The sequence below is a fragment of the Galeopterus variegatus genome, unplaced genomic scaffold (assembly GCF_000696425.1).
Source record: "Galeopterus variegatus unplaced genomic scaffold, G_variegatus-3.0.2 Scaffold3851, whole genome shotgun sequence".
Lineage (NCBI taxonomy): Eukaryota > Metazoa > Chordata > Mammalia > Dermoptera > Cynocephalidae > Galeopterus > Galeopterus variegatus.
In genome coordinates this window covers 169,981-189,842 of record NW_007729962.1, presented here as the reverse complement: position 1 = coordinate 189,842, position 19,862 = coordinate 169,981, and the positions used below count along the sequence as shown (strand labels likewise).

At 44.5% G+C, this 19,862-nt stretch overlaps 1 protein-coding gene across 2 annotated transcripts in view; it reads right to left on the bottom strand.

Moving 5' to 3' along the window:
• CADM3 (cell adhesion molecule 3) overlaps nt 1-13,942 on the bottom strand; it is a 30,583-nt gene extending 16,641 nt beyond the window's left edge. The window contains exon 1 of one of the 2 annotated variants that reach the window (XM_008586144.1): nt 13,665-13,942. In XM_008586144.1, the coding sequence (XP_008584366.1) occupies nt 13,665-13,746 (82 nt within the window). In that variant the 5' untranslated portion in view covers nt 13,747-13,942. The remainder of the gene's footprint in view (nt 1-13,664) is intronic. The other variant, XM_008586143.1, reaches the window with a different exon arrangement.
• Between the last annotated feature and the right edge of the window lie 5,920 nt (nt 13,943-19,862).

The following is a 19,862-nucleotide window of genomic DNA, read 5'->3' as shown; positions in this document are numbered from 1 at the left end:
TGGTGGTGGTGCTGTGATTTGTACCCACTGAATTACATTTTTAATTGTATTTCTTAATGTGTCTTTATCTGTACCTTTGTGCACTCCTAAAAGCCTTACAATATGGGACTCTTCAGTTAACCAAGTCACAGACATGTCTAGTAAAAACTCACTAAATCTCCTCATGGTGTTCACAGTACTCCAGCACCCAGGAAAAATCTAAAAGATTATCTTGTTGCTTGCCCTTAATTGCTTTGGGGGTTTCTTAACTCTTGGTTTATTTTCCCATGGGTTTTAGTATCTTAGGATTCCTAGCATTTTAAAGGACTAAATAGCCCTTTTACCAACTGATTTCCTTCTGATTGATTGTTCATATTAAGAGTAGCAGAGTTGGGAATTGAGACTTCTTAAATGTGCCTCTTTAAAGATGCATTGGCACCTATGATTCAGTTTTTCACTCATAACACAGGACCTTGGACATAGTAGGTGCTCAATAAATATTTATTGAATAAATAAATGAGTGCCTCAAATGAATAAAAATGTATTGTCTCCAATTTAAGTGTCTCTGGTAGGGAAGTCTGTTAGAGACTGCTGGTGTAACCCCTATTTGGTTTATATATCTTCCCTGATGTCTGTTTTGGGGACCTACAATGCATTGGCATTGGAGCAGTAAACAAGGCAATAGGTGCACATTTGAGATGGTGGGACAAGGGGACGAAGCTCTCCTGATAACTGCTGCTGGCCTTGCCAGGGCTTGGGTCCAGAGCCCTATTTCCTCAACTGTAGAGAAAACCAGCTCCCTGAGTAGGAGTTGATGATGATGATGATGGTGATGGTGATGATGATGACTCAGCATTTCTCTCTAACTCCAGAGTTAAAAATACTGTTCATCCCAGCCTACTTGTTATTCCTCACGACTACCATGACAGGTGGGTGGAGGAGTGTTGTCTCCAAGGGAAAAACATATTGGGGGCTGTGGCCCAGCATACTGAAGGGACCCACTTTTAGAATGATTTATCCACAGCCATTTCTAGGCTCCCTGACCAGATGATCTCACCCTAATTTTTCTCTGACCCCAGCTTCTTAGTGAATCCTTATGTACATTTGGATCACACAAAGAAGAAAATGGCCATGGCAAAATCAAAATTAGAACTCAGCCCCTGGTGCTTTTCTTTATGCTCAGAGACACATTTTTCTTTGGCTGTAAATAATTGATTGTGCATTTGGAGGAAACTGGGCCAGTTTCATCTGAATCCTGATTTAGATGATAATTCCAAGATTTGGGGGAGTTGCTTTGACTTTAGAACACAAAACCGTGATTGAAAAGGACTCTCTTTACACTTAACTTCATGCAGTAGCTCTCAGACAGCCAGAAATTATCCCATTTTTACTGAGGTCACTGTTTAGTTTCCTAGTCTAAAACTTTGATACCTTGAGTGTCAAATATTCTCTTATTTCCTGCCATACATTCCTTTCTGACTTTGTCTCCTTCTCCTAAGTTCCTAATTCTTTAGTATCTGTGATATTACAGTGTAGTCAGGCAGAAGCTGGGCCATAAGAAGTGGGAGTTGTTCTGTCATTTGAGATGCTTTGTCTTTTCAGGTGTATTTCCTTCTTTTACTGTTGCTCCTTAGGGATGGGTCTCTGTCCCCTCCCAGGGAGCACGTTCTCCTTTCCTTAGCTCAGATGCACTCCAGATCACTTCACTTCAGAACTTCAGAACTCAGTCGTGCTCCAGCTGCCTGCCTCCTGATCTAGGCCTTCTCTCCACCTCACTCTCCCCTCCCCCCTCTTTCTTCCTGGGCCACTAAGACAGTGCTCCTCCTCGTTCCCTCCCTCTATTATTTCATCACTGTCTGGTTTTTCTTCCTGTAGTCTTGTTTATCAAACTGCTTCATTGGCCCAAAGTCACTCCTTTCTCCTGGCTTTGTTTTACTCTCCTAAGAGGCATACAGACTGTAAGTGAACATTGATGGTAAATAGGTGTGGGGAACAGAATCTTCACTATAAGAAGTTTCTGACATACTGATGAGCTCCTTAGCTTGGTAAAGCCTGGGCCAGAGATCCAGGATTTATAGAACCAGGGGTTCTACACTATTATTGTACTACTAGCAGATTATCTAAGAGATTTAGCCTTGAAAGGGACCTCTACCCCATCTGGGCTCAAACAGATTGATTATTGCACCTTGGCAGACATCATTTGGTTCTGTCTTAAGCAGGTTGAAAATAAAAGGCTTTTGCTTCCTGAGCTTGGAATGTTGTGTGGCTAGGCTTTTCCAGTGGTACAGCCTGGGCCAGAGATCCAGGATTTATAGAACCAGGGGTTCTACACTATTATTGTACTACTAGCAGATTATCCAAGAGATTTAGCCTTGAAAGGGACCTCTACCCCATCTGGGCTCAAACAGATTGATTATTGCACCTTGGCAGACATCATTTGGTTCTGTCTTAAGAAGGTTGAAAATAAAAGGCTTTTGCTTCCTGAGCTTGGAATGTTGTGTGGCTAGGCTTTTCCAGGCTGAAGGAGGAGGGACTCTTTGGGATATTTGGCTAGCTTGCCTGCGGTGGGCATAAGGGTGGGGTTAAAACAAAAACTTATCTTGCTACGAATCCTCTGTTCTCACTGAAAAACAACAACAGCAGCAACAACACAACCAAACAGACATTTCAAACATTTGTTCATATCTGAATGTTAAGAAAAACATATTAAACATCAGATGCCATGAACAAATATATTTTATGTGTTTCCTAAAATCCTGCAGTCAGTTTGCATGTCTGGCCATTTTCTACTGGCCCTTAATGGCCAGAGGTAGTTATACCTAAGATCTTTATGATTCTACTAGACAGAGGATGGAACTGACTCTCTACTGCCAAAATTAAATACTTCCTCTCCTTTTTCTGTTACACCTCGTTCTACCCAAAATATACCTTCTCTATGATTCTTGGGAGCATAGACTTTCAGAGTTGACAAGGATCCTAAGTAGTATCCAGTCTAAAGTTCTCATTTTAAAGATGAGGAACCAAGGCTCAGAGAGGTTTAGGAACTTGAGCACGGTAACACAGGCAATTAGTTGGAGCTGTGGCTATAACTCTGTTCTCTTGTACTCACTGTCATTTTGTAACAATCCTTGTGAACTAGCTAATTTAGAGGTTAAGTTGCCATTGAGAGTGATTTGATTTCCAGTTACATTCCCTGTCCCCACTCCCCATCTTCCTGCATGTAGTAGTGAGGAACCCCAGGGCCCCAGACGTCAAGGGAAGTAAGTCTACTAAATGCTAGGCAGGCTGAAGAAGTTGGGGTGAGAGGAGATGGGGGTCCTATGAAGACGCAACGGATGGCATCTTCACAAACTTCAGGGTCTTACTGGTGATTCTGGTTCCTACAAAAGAGAAGGCCAAAGGGCAGAAGCCACTGCCATGCCCTTAGGAGCGAAAAGGGGTGACTATGAGAATAGGCCCTATGTGTGTGCATGCATATGCATGTGCTTGGTGACACCTGCACGGCAGAGAGCTGAGGGAATTCAAAGGGCAGAAGCCACTGCCATGCCCTTAGGAGCGAAAAGGGGTGACTATGAGAATAGGCCATATGTGTGTGCATGCATATGCATGTGCTTGGTGACACCTGCACGGCAGAGAGCTGAGGGAATGCTAACCTGATTGTGAAGTGGGAGACGGGGACTAAAAGAGAGAAAAAAGCAGAGGAGCATGTCCTATTCTTGAGCTAGAGAGAGAAAAATTCTGGAGGCAGAAGTGGGCTTGTGGTAGGCTGAGGGGGGCCCTCAGAGACTTAGTTAAGATTCCGAGCAGCAAAGACTGGGAAGTGGGTGGCAGAGAAGGAGGTGGGGACAGCTGTTGCTTTGATTTGCTATTGAGTCAGTGTTCTCAGTGCATTAGCACTGGGAGGGAGCCCTGCCCTGGCCCTCGACCAAAACAAGTCCCTCCATAGCCAATACTGAGTTGTAGCAAGGAGAAATGCAGTTGAGAAACAAAAAGGAAGGAGATCTGATCCCCCAAATGCCCTTCCTCACCTTAGTTCCTTCTTCTAGGCCTGGGCTATGTGGTATAGACAAGCATCTATTCTGCACTAAGAGGCAGGGAGGGCGAGATGAGGCAGAGCAGAGGGGAGGGCTCAGTAAGAACTTCTGGAGAACAGGTCCTATGTCGGTACTGACCCTCATCAGCTGTTTTTTGGATAGGTCCCTGAAGCCAGGAATTCTAACACCCTGAGCTGTTGTAGGAGTGTTTGTTTACCCCATCTCCTCATTTCCTTCCCACCATGATCCCATACTTCAGAAACCAGGACAGGTATGACTTGGGATTCCTGCAATAGAGTGAGGAAGCCAGACTTTGTCTGAACTCTCAGATGTTCCCTCAACCCAAGTGGAGGAACGGTATACCCTTTCCCTAAATTTATGTTGCTGCTTTCACACATATGTAATAGGATTTCTCCATCTTAGGAAAGTATGTGGGAAAAAAAAAACTAACAGACTCAAAAGGAGAATTCAGTTTAACTCATTGGAAGGCTATGGAAAATAAGGCCTAGGAATGGGCAAGAAAACTTGGAAAATCATGGAGAAGTGAAGAATAGATTCCCTGAGGATGAGAAATCTCAGTCCAGGTTCCAACATCTTGCTCATACTTTGCAGTAGCTATCCCAACACCTCAATACCTGTTTGAGAGCATGGATGAATTCATTCCCTTTCTCAACAGACTCTATCTTATTCTCCTTTGCTCTTTATGTTGCACTTTAGGTATTTCAGGCTGAGAGCGTGGTGTGCTGGGATAACGGTGCTGTGAAAAAGTTTAACTTGTTAGGATTCTGGCAAGAAGGCATTCATCTCTGCTGATTCTGGTTTTCCTGACTTGCTTTTACTATTTCCCTTCACTGGATGATCAGAGTCAGGGATGACAGGTTCAGGGCAATGGTTAGGAGCATTACATGAAGGAAAATGCGTCCGACTCTTCATACCCACACTACTCTAGTTTCCATGATTACCCCAATTCTAACTGAGATTTGGACCCTTTCTAATATCCTTCTCTCTTAAAAAAATCTGTATTTTTAAGAGTGGCGTGCTGTTCACATTACCTTACCTTGTGCCTTCCTGGGAATTTAACTTTTTCATGCAACAGACACATTATCCCAAGTCTACAGATCTCAGTCACTAAACTGGCAAATAATACTGTTCTGACACAAAGATTGCTTCTTCTCTTAAACCTTCACTGAAGTTCTCTTTCTTGATATGGATATACACTCAGTTTTGTTCTCTAAGATGCATGCATATTCTGATCTGGTTATGCTATTTCTCTCTTTCAGTATCTGCCCCACAATGCACACAGAACACATTACAATTCTCACTATTCATATCTCTGTTTTCATTTTTTTCTGACATAAACACACAGCTTTTCTTGCGACCTAGATATAGAGCCCTTTTCACATGCCCATATTAATCAGAACCCCTTACTTCCAGAAAACCATATGGCTTAAACTCAGAGATTTTCCCCAAAGCAGAATTCAGGCTCTTTCTTCTGCTCGAGCTCCCCAGGAGAGGGCTAGAATCCTCTCCTCCCCAGGGCTGAGGCTCAGTCCATCTGTCAGTGACATTGGACTCCAGGGCTTGGAAACCAGAAAAAAGTTGGCATTAAGCAGCAGTTGAGGATAAACGACAATATGGGAGGCCCTGAGGCTTAGCGATGGTGCTTTTTATATTTGTGTGAGATTATAGGATTGAAATTAGAGGAGGAAACACATAACAATGTTTGGAAATACTTCATCCTCAAGAAGTAGTAAGTACTAAGAACTACTAAGAACTAGTGAGTGCAATTGTCCCATAGTAATTTTTGCATTTGCTGGGTGACAAATGATTAGGAGCATATGGTAAACTGGCTCCTCACTTTATAATAGTGGAAGAACTTGGCCCCAGGCTCTTCAAAGACTGACCTCAGTGCTAAGTCCCGAGTTACCTATCATTGATGTACTTATTGGAGTCTTGCTATGTTATCAAGAAGTATCAGGTATTTAAGTCAGAGACTCAATAAACTAGTTCACCTTCAGCAGCTTTTTACCATGTTTGAGCTTTGGCTGGAATTCTAGGGTCAGAGTTGGAAGTAAAGAGCCAGGGCATAGAAGAAAAATAAACATATGAAACAAGGAACTGTATATTCTCAATGAGATCTAGTGTTGGAAGTACTAGTTCTCCATCCTGTCTTGCCAGTGTATTAAGAAAGGGGAGAGACAAGTAATGGCTAGCTTAGAGATGAGTGGCTGAGACATCAGCCTTCATTTCCCTTTCTTTCTTTTTTTCCCCCTGGGGCAAGGTGATGGACCTGACCTTTCTGACCCTGAACTGGAAATAAATGAGCTAAAGATGTTATAATCAGCAATCAAAACACACTTTGTGTAAATCTAGCTAGGCAAAGGGAAAATAAATCCTTAGAGAAGACAACATTTTAGTTAGTTCTTAATGTTATTTGGCTTTCTTGTTGTTCTCCCCAGGATCTTCAGGAGACATATGGAGAGAGATGAAAGGGTTAAAAAAATCCCAGATGTAAGAGTTCATATAGAAGGTTGATATATTCTTAGTGAAAAATGTGTTAGAATCTCTGCATTTTAGCCCTTTCTGAAACATGTCTGCTCTTCATAAGAACACGGGGCTCAGGGAGATGAGTAGATGGGAGATACTCCAACTGTCACTGTAACCCTAATTCTGTCTTACTGAAGGCTTGCTCATAGAGATAAATCACTCCCATTACCTGTCCTTGAGGAATGAAGTTTCTCCTTGTGTCAAATGAGGAAACAAAAGAGGGGTCCTGGAAATTCATTCTGGAAGACTGCCTCCCCAGCTGTACTCTGCTGCAGGTCATTCATAAGCATTAACTATTATGCAGAAATTGATATGCAGAAATCAGTATTTAAGAGAAGAGAAGCTTGTGTAGTTCTGGTGTGATGAAGGGAACAGGCTGACTAGTCTAAAACTGACAGGGGCTGAGCATTCTCAGCTTCTTACCACACTTGACGTCATCAGCTTATTGGTAGATATCCCCAAAGAGTGGCAAAGTCCAGTTTAAAGATGCATCTACTGAAATACTGCCAAGGACCTGGACTCTGGGATGGGACAGTTATCAGATATCCCCAAAGAGTGGCAAAGTCTAGTTTAAAGATGCATCTACTGAAATACTGCCAAGGACCTGGACTCTGGGATGGGACAGTTATATTTAAGGTCATTTGATTCTGTATAAGATGACTGTAAAGGTGACGGAAATGAGTCAGGGCTTTGATATTGGTTTTCAATGCCTCTCATATATTGGATTCCTCCATTGTCTATTCTGATAACCCATTATTATGTATTGTCTGCGTTTGCTAAGGATGAGGAAAAATAAGCACCATGACAGGATGGTTAGAGTTGATTGTCAGGCTCAGAGTGCTGTTAAGAGGTGTATGCTTATGAACAGAGTAGGATTCATTTTACAGTCCACATTTATATTATATACATGGTTATCCTATATGAGCAATACTGTGTCAATCTGAATGTGACTATTTGTAGTTCTGTTTTTAATCTATGAGTACAGATATGGCAAAAAATTCAGTTCTTTTCAGGCCATTTGAGGTCACTGTAGGTTCCAGTTTTCTGAGCACCTCAAAAAACACTTCCTTTTAGACCTGAGAATTACTTCCTCTTCTGTCTCCTTCCTACAGTTGATTAAATAGCTGTGTGGACTCCCCAGATCTATATCTCAGGGTATTTGTCCCTTCCTCCTGGTGGAGCAGGTCAGGGACCACAACCGAGATCATGTGTGTGATTGTGATGGGGGGCAGAAGATTCCAGCCCTGTTCTGAAGCTGCACTGTGGAGAGTAAAGAGATTATGAAGCTTGGAGGTAGAGCAGGACCACGGAGAGCAACAAGAAGAGCCTGGAATGTCACTGTCAGGAGCTAGCACCATGGAGAGCTCAAAGCACAGGTAGTTTTTGTTCCACAAAGAACAGGGCAACTGGGAACATGGTTTAAGGCAGCCAGCTCTCACCACACAAACCAAAAGAATAGACATCAGGGCTTCTGTTAAGATCATGCTACATCCATCACTTGCCTCCCAAAGTACTGTGTTTCAACCTGTCAGATACACACAAAAAAGATTGTGCTAAAAAATAAGGACCACCACCAGACTGAGGTTGTCAGCATGAGCCTCTGTAATTATGTCAAATACCTAGGTATTTTTGGTGATTTAACTTACTATAACTTATTATGAATAAAATTAGGCTAATCTTCTAATGAAGAAAACAGTTTAACAGAGCCTGTACCCCCTCAGAGACACGGCACAAGGAAGCCAAAACATGCATTATCATCAGGTAGGTAGAGTGATCTAATGTATCCAAAACTGCTATAAATAGTCCAGACTTGATCATACATAGAAAAGAGGTATGAAATCATGCCTCTTAAGAAAGACATTGTCCTCAGGACTTAGAGGATTCTGTGTTAGTTGGGAAATTTCCTTTAAGCTTAGGGAAATTTTGGTAAAGGAAGAAATAGTTCTCTCGTTAGTACTTGTTGCACCAGTGAAGAATATGTAGCTCTAATGAGCTTCTACTGTGCAAAACTCTTAACAGCTTCATGTGTTCAAGACTCTTGAGAGCTTGGCTTCTCAGTATTAGAAGGGATGGATCTTTTTGTCATATATAACAGGATTGGGCTGGGTTTCTACTTGGGTAGTTATAGGATCCCTGGGGATCAAGGTTCTGACCTTGTTAAAATCATCACCACTGCTGATCCTAGAGGCAGATACAGGTCTTTGGCCCTGGAGACTTGCTGTTCTCCATTTTACAATGACATAGAATGCATGCACTTAATTTGACCAAGCTCTTAGATACCTAAATATTTTTCTGATGGCTTGCTTCTCCAGACTCTTTTTTTTCTGAGGGTTTGTTTCTATTTCTCATAAACATTCCCATGGGGATTGCCATTCTCAGAACTTATGTGGACCCATAGGACATGGTCCCATACAAGAAACAAAATGTTCCAGTATATGGGTCTATAGCCAATGGTTAAATAAGAAACATAAATTCTAACACAAAAAAGAAGATATAATTACCAAAACTTTCTAATACTGTGTACTTTTCACTCAGTAGTCAGTAAGGAGCTGGCCCAGTCCAGAGCTTGCTTTCAAGGAGAATATGGGACCTAGATTACCATCCTTAGATGAAATCCCATTACTGAGAATTAGATGAGAAAAAACGAGTTGTTGAGCCAGTATACAGTTCCACTGGAGTAGAAACAACAGCGATTGTGACTAGTCACAGCCTCAGGGGTTTTATTTCTCTGTTGGTAAATGTGAAGATTTTTTCCCCTGGCATGTGACTTAAGGAAAAACAGCTTTTGATCCCATTCTAGGTATCATTTGGACTGTAAGAAAGTAGAAACAGTAAGGAGTACCAAAATAAAATCTAAGGATCTATACAGCATCACAGAACTACCCAGTCTGCTGTTTCAAAGTGACCAGAACACCAAAAAGATGCCATCTGTGAAATTTTATGACTGCAGAACTATGAGTCACTCTCCCCAAGTGAATAGTGAATATCTTCAACAAGGCACTCTTGAAATTAGATTTGGACCTCCTTTCTTCCTCAGTTGGAAGAGAAAGGAGAGAGAGCCTGAGAACACTGAGCTCACTCATTGTACTGTCAGTCTAGGGCAGAAGACTTTGAAATGTGTAGAAGAACCCCAGGTTGGGCCTTAAGAGTTATAGGAGTGTTGGAAAGCCAAGAGGCAGGGAAAAGGGCTACAGGTGTTACTTTTCTATTTCAAAAACAGTAATTCTCCTTTGATCTGTTTCACTTATTTCATAAAGGGGTTTCACATTTTTTTTAATGTGAGAAAGCCACTGCCCTAGAGGAAACTACTAAAACCAACTGTGCTGCTCAGACCTAGGTGGAGCTTAGGATAGTATGCTTGGCATAACTGTTGGGTAGGCAGTTGACATTCCACAGATTAGGCCCCATATCAGGCAAACTGGTTCTTCATGGAATGAACTAAATTCTACTATACCAGTGTCTGATCGATGGCCTCAACTTTTCTGTGCCAGAAAATGCACATGTCTGAAGGGAAACCATATCCTTCCCAAGAGTTACAGCTGCAACAAAGAAGAGAACAGGAACAGGAACAGAACAGTTACAGATGCAACTAGGAGCAGAAATTGGATGGAGTAGATCTGAAAGCAGATCTGTAGGCAGCACTAGAGTGAAAGCCTGCTGGACTTCTCCAGCACACTTGGCATGATCTTCACACTTGGCACCTGGCCAGGGGCTGCAGAATGGATGGCAGTGGACAGAAGGTCATTGGAAAAGAAAAGATATTCATGTGTGGGGCACTGCAGTACAAGGTTAAATTGCTAGAACCTGTTCTGAAGCTAAGTGAGGCTATCCATCCATCTGTACACTAGGTCAACTCAGAGTGCTGGAAGTAAATTGGGAAGGGAGAATCCAAAGAAGTCTGGTCACAATGTTGATGTTGAGCTGCTCAGCAGAGAGATGATCACAGGACATATTAAGCTAATAGGCCTTGTATCCGCCAAACCTGGAATTGCCAACTTCTGCCAACACTGGTGAAGAAATGTGAGAAGGAAGGGCAAGTGACAAACTTAATGTCTTAACCTTTCCTGAACTTTTAGCTGCAGCACTAATGGCCAGCTTCAGATATCAGTTGCTTAGCCTTCTGCCTCTCAATACCCGTTCAGGCTTATGAAGCTTAAAAATTTTATGCTGTATTCTAGAGAGCTTATATGCCCTACCAGCATGTGAAGTTTATTTTCCTTATTCGAAATGGAAGTAGCCAACCTGTCACAACACCCATGGCCACTCAAGCATCAGTGTATTAGAGTATCTTGTCCTTAAACCTTCACATCACATCTCTCCTAGTTTTGGCCAAACCTTACCAGTTAAGATATGTACTACCTAGCTCCCTGTCCATGGGCCCCAAGCCAGCTCAGGGGTACTAGACACACCTTCTGTGTGATCCCAGTCAGAATGGCCTTTAGGATCACCATCCATGAGCATTAAATCTATGCACCTACCTCTCACCATCAGAGCTGGCCATTCTTCCAGCCAGAAACTAAAGGGTAAAATTAACTTAAAATAGAAGATCATGAGTTTATGTCTCATTCATCAGTGTATCAAGATACTGCACACTAGACAGATGTCCACTATCTGTAGAGATAATGTTCTACAAGGAAAGTGATGTTTGATTTGACTATCCCTTGGAAACAGACCCTTCCCCCATCTCTCACTTCCCTGACCTCTCCTCTAGAAATTCCTCATTCATTAAGTTACTGCTTTTTCTTCTTTCCTTCAAGCCACTGCTCTGAAACATTTTTCTAAATATGAGGATAGAGCATTTTTCTTCCTCTCAACTTTAAGCCTGGATAGGGGCTGGGCTCCCAAGTTGAGGGCCAAGAAAGAATAGGGCAGTTGGTGAAGAAAGATTGGCTAATATACAGATATACTTTGGTCTCTAGTGTTTACATCCTAGAGTGGAAGAGCTCACAACTTTCTGGGATGACGCCCTTCTGTTTTTTTAAGTTCCAGCTTAACACCATGAGTTCCCTTTGTTGAACAGTTGCAGTTTGGGTCACACTTGCCTCTTTATAAAACTCACCTAGAAGGATGGGAAGGTCAGGGGCTGCTGTTGAAAGCCAAGGCCTAGCAAGAGGGTCATTACTGAGGCACAAACACCTAGCAGCTTCTCTATTCCTTGCACTGAGCCTGCTCTCCCCCAGGACTCTCCTCAGCTCCTCAGTGAGTAGGGTCATCAGTGCAGTCCTCTGGGGGAGGGGGATTCCATGTAGGGGAGGGGAGGGGCTGCCGTCTCTGTGGTGACTCAGGCAGGAACTCCCTTTAGGGAGTTTGATGGGTAGAGGGTGGAAGGAATCAGCCAACCAACTGTAGGGAGGGGATCCCCAGGGTCCCGGTACCAGGGGTAGCTCTTTTATCATGATGGAGACAGGGCTGGAGGAAGAGGTCAGGCTAGGTGCAGCGATTATCTCTCTGTGGTGACTCAGGCAGGAACTCCCTTTAGGGAGTTTGATGGGTAGAGGGTGGAAGGAGTCAGCCAACCAACTGTAGGGAGGGGATCCCCAGGGTCCCGGTACCAGGGGCAGCTCTTTTATCATGATGGAGACAGGGCTGGAGGAAGAGGTCAGGCTAGGTGCAGCGATTATTCCTCCAGCACCCTGGCTCTTAGCCTGTTTTCCTCAGATGAAATTCTCTACATCATCGTCCCCGGTTCCAACCCCTCCCGTCTCCACCCCTGCCCCGCCCTGTGCCCATTCCTGCTGGCCACTGGGTCCATCGCCCAGGAGCCGCCTCCCCTTTCTCCTCCCCTGCGGTTCTTTCTGTTTTTCGTTGGCATCTGGCCGGGCATAGCCACCACCCTCTCCTTCACTCTCCCCACTTCCCTTGGCTCCGCAGAGGTCCTGTTTGCTCCCTCCCCTCCCCCACCCCAGCCCTCCTCTGACGGGCTGAGGGAGAGAGGAAGATGCATTCCTTTAGTCCCTTCACAGCCTGCCCTCCCTCCTCCGGGGACCTGAAGCTCAGAGCAGTGGCTGCCTTCCTGGTTTCCCTACAAACTGCCCCCATGCCACCCCATTAACTGCCAGCATCCTTTAAGAAGGCTGAGGTGCCCCCACAGCGCTGACCTACATAGCCCGGCCCGGGGCGGGAGGGGCTCTTCCCCAAGTCCCCTCACCCCGGCCCCGCCTCCTTTCTTCCCCCGCTCCCTTCCTTCATCTCTCTACCATTACAAACCACAGAAGGCTGGAGTTCCAGACCGGGGCAAAGAGGCTACCCCACCCCACATTGGGGAAAAATCAATGCTAAACCCAGGAAAGCCTTGAGTTTTCCATGCTTTCTCCTCCCCGAAGATCTTGATTTCTCCTTTTGCCCAACCTCTCTCCCTCCCCCCTTCCCCCCACCCCACCCCCAACCTCCTCCGCTCCTGTCTGGGTTTCTTTTCCCAGCTCCTGCCACCGCTAGGGATATTGCCATCCTGGGGCCCCCTCCGCCCTGTGTTTTTGTTTTGCTCCAAGGAGAAGCCCCCCCTTCCTTGCCCACGCCCCCCTCCACAGCCTCACCCAGGCCTCCCTCCCTGCCCACTCGGAGCTCCGCCGCGGGTGGGGGACGGGCGGGGGAGCAGATATGTTTGCATACAACAGTTTGGGGGATTGCACTGGCTACCCAACCCCGACAGACATACATACACAAACACTCGACACACGCCCTGACTGAAACAGCCACAAATCTCACTCCGCCCCCAACACACACTGACACAGACACACACACAGATACTGACACAGAAACGCAGAACCAGACACCAACACAGACGCGCACACCCAGACACACACGGACATCGTCAACACATCCAGACCCTGGGTTGCTCCTAACAGACGTCAATTCCGAGATCCCAACCCCGGGTGCACACGCAGACACACTCGACGGTGGCTACAGGGTGCACACACCGGCACACCCACGGTCCACAGAGACGCGGGGATGCTCAGAGACAGACACAAGGGTGTTCGCAGCGGCTGGCGACTTGAACCTCCGGTTCCAAACAAAGCCAACAGGCTCCCTCCGCGGACTCCCGATCTGAACCCCCGCCTCGGGTCACTGCCCACCTCCCCCGGCGCCGCCGCCTCCCTCACTCACCGTCCTGGGAGAGGTTGGCCCCGGCGGGCGCCCAGCAGCAGGCGAAAAGCAGGAGCAGGGGCAGAGCGGCGGGGGCCCCCATCGCGCTTCCCGACCGGCTCCCCGCTGGGCGCTGGCGAGCTGGGTCCCCAGGGGTTGGGGATAGGGAGGGGGCAGACGACGACGCTGACCGAAAGGGCGCCCCCGAGCCTCTTCGGAGCCCGGGGCCGAGGCGGGGACCGGGAGGGAGCCGGCGCTGCTGCAGTAGCCGGGATTAAATAGGGCGCTCGGAGCAAACCATTTGGTTGGATGTGGAGGGGGAGTGACGGGGGGCTGGGCTGGTCGCGGGGCGGGGGACAGGCTGCCGCATTCCCCACTCCCCTCTCCTCCCGCACCCCCTCCGCTCCGTCATGGTGCCTCCCACCCTCTCCCCGGGGAGCTCGGCCCGGGTGTGGGGCGGAGGGAGGGAGGTGGCTCAGCAGTGGGACCCCGCGCGCACCCCTCTTAGGCTTGGGGTGGAGAGAGGGGAGTCGGACAGGGCCCTGGGCCAGCTGGCGAGAGCGGACACTGCAGGCCTGGGCAAGGGCGTGCCCACTAGCCTGAGATCCTCCTGCCCCGCCCTCCATCCTTAGGCAACTGGGGGACCCCATAAACCATGGAGTCCCCTGTCAACGCTGTGCCCGGGGACATCTCCCCCGTGGGTAACTAGTTACCCTCACCATTCTCCTAAACACTAACATCCCTAGTTTCGCCTGCCCAAGAGCCCCTAGTTTTCTGTCCAGCAACAATTTGTGGCCCCAGGCAATCTCCCTTGAAAGGCATCTTTGAGCAAACCTCCAGGCCATGGGAACCAGTATCTCCCTCAATCCCTTGTCAAAGAAATTATTCACCCTCTAAAAACAGTATTTAATCTCAGACTCTTGCCCAACCAAGAAGCCTACAAAGCAACTCAATAGTTTTCTTCCTTAACCCTTCCTATTTCACCCTTACTCCCAGTCCTTCCCTCCGATATTTTTTCTTCTTTCTTAATTTTTCCGAGGATCTTGTTCTTCCTTCTCAAGTTTCAGTTAATAAGATTCCTGAGTGAATGGTCTGATCACAGACCCTCTTAAAGACAAACGCATCTGTGACTAATGCAGCTCTTGTCCCTGAGGCCAGATATAAGATGGGGGAGAGAGTCAGGGTGTTTGTACTGGCTCTTGGCTCAAGAGTCCCAAGTTCGTGGCGTGTACCGTTCTTTGTGATTGAATATTTCTGAAAGTGTCTTGGTACATCTCTGAAAGGGATTCTTTTGAGTCAATTTTGCTAAAACTTAGATTTGGGGGGATAAATTTCTAAATTTTAGAGTCCTAGAATCAAAGAATTTTGGAATTTCTTAAAACATATCTGCTCCAACCCTTTAATTATACAGGTACAACTCCCAGGGGAGGTTAACTAACCTACCCAAGGTTATACTGATATTTAATAGTAAAAAACACAAGTGTCTGCTAGGACATGAAACAATACAATTTCAAAGTGTCTTCCAATTCTGTGAGGCTAATATTTTGTCCCTAGATGAGGGATTTGGGTGAGTGTCATCTAACTCCTGGGCCAGTCCTCTTTCTATGCTGATGACTGTGCCTTATTGTGCTAATCCTTAATGTTTGGGTAATCTTTCCTCTTCAAAGACAGAGGTTCTTAACTCTGTGATGTAGTTGATGTCTCTGTCATCTAGGAACTCAAGGACAAGGATGTGGAAAGTACTTTGTAACCGATAAAGCTCTATACAAGTGACAGTCAGTGATGGAGAGACCAAGAGAGAGGGCCTCTCACTGGGGAGGTCCTTCAGTATGGTCAAGGTGCTGCTCACTGTTTTTCTCTTACTGTTTCTAGAGTTTATGGTTTCTGGGAGAAGAGCTCTGCCTGCCTCGTCAACATTTCTTGAGTGCTCGGGTAGTTACTAAGAATTTCTTGCAGGACATTGTTGAACATCTTTGGCTCTCTGACTTACCTAACTTAGCGTATCTCAGTGACTCCTTGGGGCTCTCTGACATCCTGAAATCTCTGGGAAGTGACAATAGAGGGGATAATGTAGTTAAGGGATGTGGAGACCTAGATGTATGAAAGAGAAGAGGCTGGGCTTGAAGATGGGGCAGAGGGAAGAGATAAGATGAAGTTTGGAATTCTGACAGAAGTGGGGCAAGGTTCCCATGAAGTTAGTTACACAGAAACAGGGAAGGAGTGGGGTGTTTTCAAAAAGAATTAGCTTAAAAAAAAGAATCAGCTTCAGAGGGGAAGAATCAGGCTATCCTAGTTCAAGGGTCTTGGTGGATAAAGAGTATTATCTTTGGAGCTAGAAGAAACCTTAGAGATTATCTAAGTGGGCTTAAGAAAAAACAGGTTAATGTGGAGGGGAGATGAGAGTGAGGATGGGTGAAATGGGGAGGGCAAAATGTAGGATTAGGTGCCAGAGTCCTCTAATTAATCATCTTTTCCATCTGCTGCTCTGCAGTGATCTCCTTCTGCGTGCCCCCTGCTTCAATCTCTAGTGACTGCTGGTCTGGCCCCACCCTGTACTGTAACTTCATGGGATGAGAACCAAAGGTAGGAGGAAAGGAAGGAGCTGTTTTGGAGAGAGAGTATTAAGAGCTAGCAAGTGATACTGGAATGCTCTTTTCCTACTGGCTCCTCTTCCCTTTTCTGCATCATCAGCATCAGTTTGGCAGCAGTTGAGGCCCTGAGAATAGGAAGCAGTCACTGGCTTTTAGAATTATAGAATAAAAGAGTATTGGAATTATAAGGGACCGTCAAGATTATCTAATTAATATCCCCTGTTGAACAGATGAGGAAAATGAGACTCAGAGAAGCTAAGTGGCTTTCTATGTTCATACCGCTAGCTAGTAAAGGGGTTACCATTATTGGATGGGGGAGGCGAATATTACCATTGGGAGCAGGAATGATAGGAAGAATCATTCCCAGAATCCTAGAGCAGTGTTTAATTTGAGGAATTGTTCACTCCTGCATATCTCAGAGTGAAAGGGTAGTTACTCCTACACTGATGTGGATGTCCCAGTTTGGAATATCTCCTTGTCTATAATCATTCTAATGTCCTTTTTTACATGTGCTCCCAGCACCCTACAGTCCCCTTATTCACTAGGAACAGGGTTTTCCAAAGAAATACTGGCCTGCAGGGATTATCCCCACCATAAAAATAGATTAAATAAAAGTATCCATGTTGGAATGTGATCGCTATGGTTACTTTCCACTCTAAAATGTTATGACATACACTATGTGTTTCCCAGACACTTGCACAAAGTCTGGAGTAGGTTGTCTGTGGGATTACAGAACTGGTAGCAGTGAATATTGGGGGAAGCAGAGAAGGGGAGTGAAGAGAAGGCGGGTTTTGCCTCCTGGATGCCCCTGTCCACTCAGCAACAGCCTGGGTAGCTGGGGGTGTGGAATGTGCTGCTGGCACTGGTGCTGGGCCAGACGCAGCTGTGTGGGCCCTGGGCATTCCTTTCCCCACGCTGATCCTACCCGGGAGGGGAGAGGAGAGAAACTCAGCCTGAGTGGGATGAATTTTACATATTCATCTAGGAGGGGATGACAGCACCTGGCAGGGAAAAAAGAAAAACACTCAGAAGACTTAGCTCAATATCCATTCAGGTTCCACTTTGCACTCTAACCCTTCTCCTCTGTAAGACTTTTCTTTTTCAGTAAATTCTACGTAAGTTTCCTCATTGCTTTCTTCTTCAGTTTTCCCAACTAAACTAGTACTCCTCATACTGCTTCTTACCTCTGTTTTCCAGTTTTAATTAACCCCATCCTTAATTATAACCTCTTCATGCATTTTAATTCTAACCTTAATTGAATTCTAATTTCAATCCTAACCCTAATGTGTTAGACTCTAACTACTAATCCTAATACCAACCCCAATTTAATTGCCGATTTTAACCAGCATCTTAATTCCATTTTAAGCCAACAACCAGGACAGCAACTTGGACATAATAAAAATGATCACAGTTACCATTTATTGCGAACCCATCCCATGCCAAACTTTGTGCTGGGTACTTTACATACACAGTATCTCATTTAAGGACCATAAAGTACTCTTATGTAGTTGGGATTATTAGCTCCCTTTTCAATACGAGGAAACAGAGGTTTAAAAGATTATGTAAACAGAGGATCCAGATCTCAGTCTGCTTGACTCGAAAGACTGTGCTCATTCCTCTTTCTGCCAATAAATACTCTTTGATTCACCTTCTCCTAAAATCTTAACTAATACTGATTTCTAAATGAATTCTAAACAGTATACTAAGTTTTTTGAAAGCATGCTATTATCAGTTTAGTTTTTCTTTTTTAAATAAATAGTGGTACAAAATAGAAACTAAGCAAACAAACAAAAAAGACTGAAATCTTTCTGCCCAGAGACTCCACTGACTCTTTAAAACATTAAAGTAGTTTATTTATACAGTTAAAATATTCAAACTATGGAAAGAAACAAACTGAAAAGACAAGCCTCCTTCTCCTTCCCAATGTTGCCATATTGCACAACCCCAGGGGGCATCATTTGAATTGGAGTGTGCAACACAGCAGCTCTGCCTCCCACAGCTTATCAGAAAAGCAGATAAAGTCAAGGTAAATATCTACCGAATTAAATCACCCTATGTGTGTATGTGACTTAGGCATGAGAATCAGTAGACAATTTGAATCTATTATTAGCAATAACTATTAAGGGCCAGATTCTATACTAAGTTCTTTACATTTATTATACATTTTAATCTTCCCAAGCCCTCTATGTAGTATTTATTACCCCTATTTTACAGGTGAGGACAGCAAGGTTTGAAGAAGAAAGATGACTGGCAGAAGGGCACAGAGATGGTGAATGATAGACCCAGGTTTCAAATACAGATTTGTCTTACTTCAAAGCCTAAAATTTTAACCATTACACTTAGCCAGGAAAGCTTCACAGACAAGAGGTCGTTTGAGCTCAGTTCTGAAGGAGAGATGGAGAGTTGCTTGACATTAGAAAAGAGGATGACCTATGAGACCGTAGATGGACTTAGATCGATATGGGAAGAGACAATACAAGGGGAAAAGGATCTAAGTAACGAGTTCACAGAGGGAAATGAGTAAAAGGTGAGAGAGTAATAGGGGGATACCACAAATACATGTGAACAAAGACCAGAGAAATTTTTTTGTGATCAATTCAGGCAAAAACAAAACCGTATAATAAATATGTGTGTCACTATTGCTCCAGCTACAGGCTGATTGATGTATTATGGAAAGACAGTAGACACATAATCTGCAAACAGAAATGCACATTTTCAGTTACATAGGTATCTGTAGTCTCTCCAACAAAATTCTCTGTATTCCTCCCCTTGCATTCTGTGCTCCAGCAATATCAAATGGCTTGTAATTTCCCAAATACACTGTGTTGTTTCATGCCTCAGTGTCTTTGCACATACTATTTCCTCTACCTGGATTGCCCATATCATTAAGCCTGATGAAACTTGTGCTTGTGTTTATCCATCCAGACTTTGATTAGGTGTTGCTGCCTCTGTGAAGCCTTCTACCTACAGTTCATCACTCCTTGCTAGGTGCTACTACTCTATTGCATACATACCTCCACTGTTACACTTCTTTCACCATGTTGCAATGATTTGTCTACATTTTTCTCCTCTAAATATGTGCTCTTTGAGGGCAGAAATGATATCTTGTGAACCTCGTTATTACCAGTACTTGGTGCAGAAACTGAAATATAGTAGATTCTCAGTTAATTCTGAATTAAATGATATGTTAATAAGCACATAGACTTGATAACACATTTTTTTTTTCCCCAGGAGCACATGCATGCACATAACCATACTTCATTGTCATACTTCCTGCAGTTATGCATATGTGTGATCACATTGATATAATGTGTCCAAAATAAAGTGATTGATTCTAATATACAGACACAAATATTTTCATCCACGTACTTATGATGCATTTTGTAATTCTTGGAATTGAATTTAGAGCCTGCCACATTCTTTTGCATAACTTCAGTTGTGGAAAATGTATATCCTTTGAGGCTGGCTTTTAATTTTGAAAATAGCCAATTGTCTCTGGGATCCAAGTTTTATGAATAAGGTGGTGGTTCATGTTGGTTAATACAAAAACCAAGATTTGGATGTAAAGTAATAGTAAATAACTTACAGGTTGACTTATAATGTTGGTTTTTAAGGCAGTTCCCAAAGA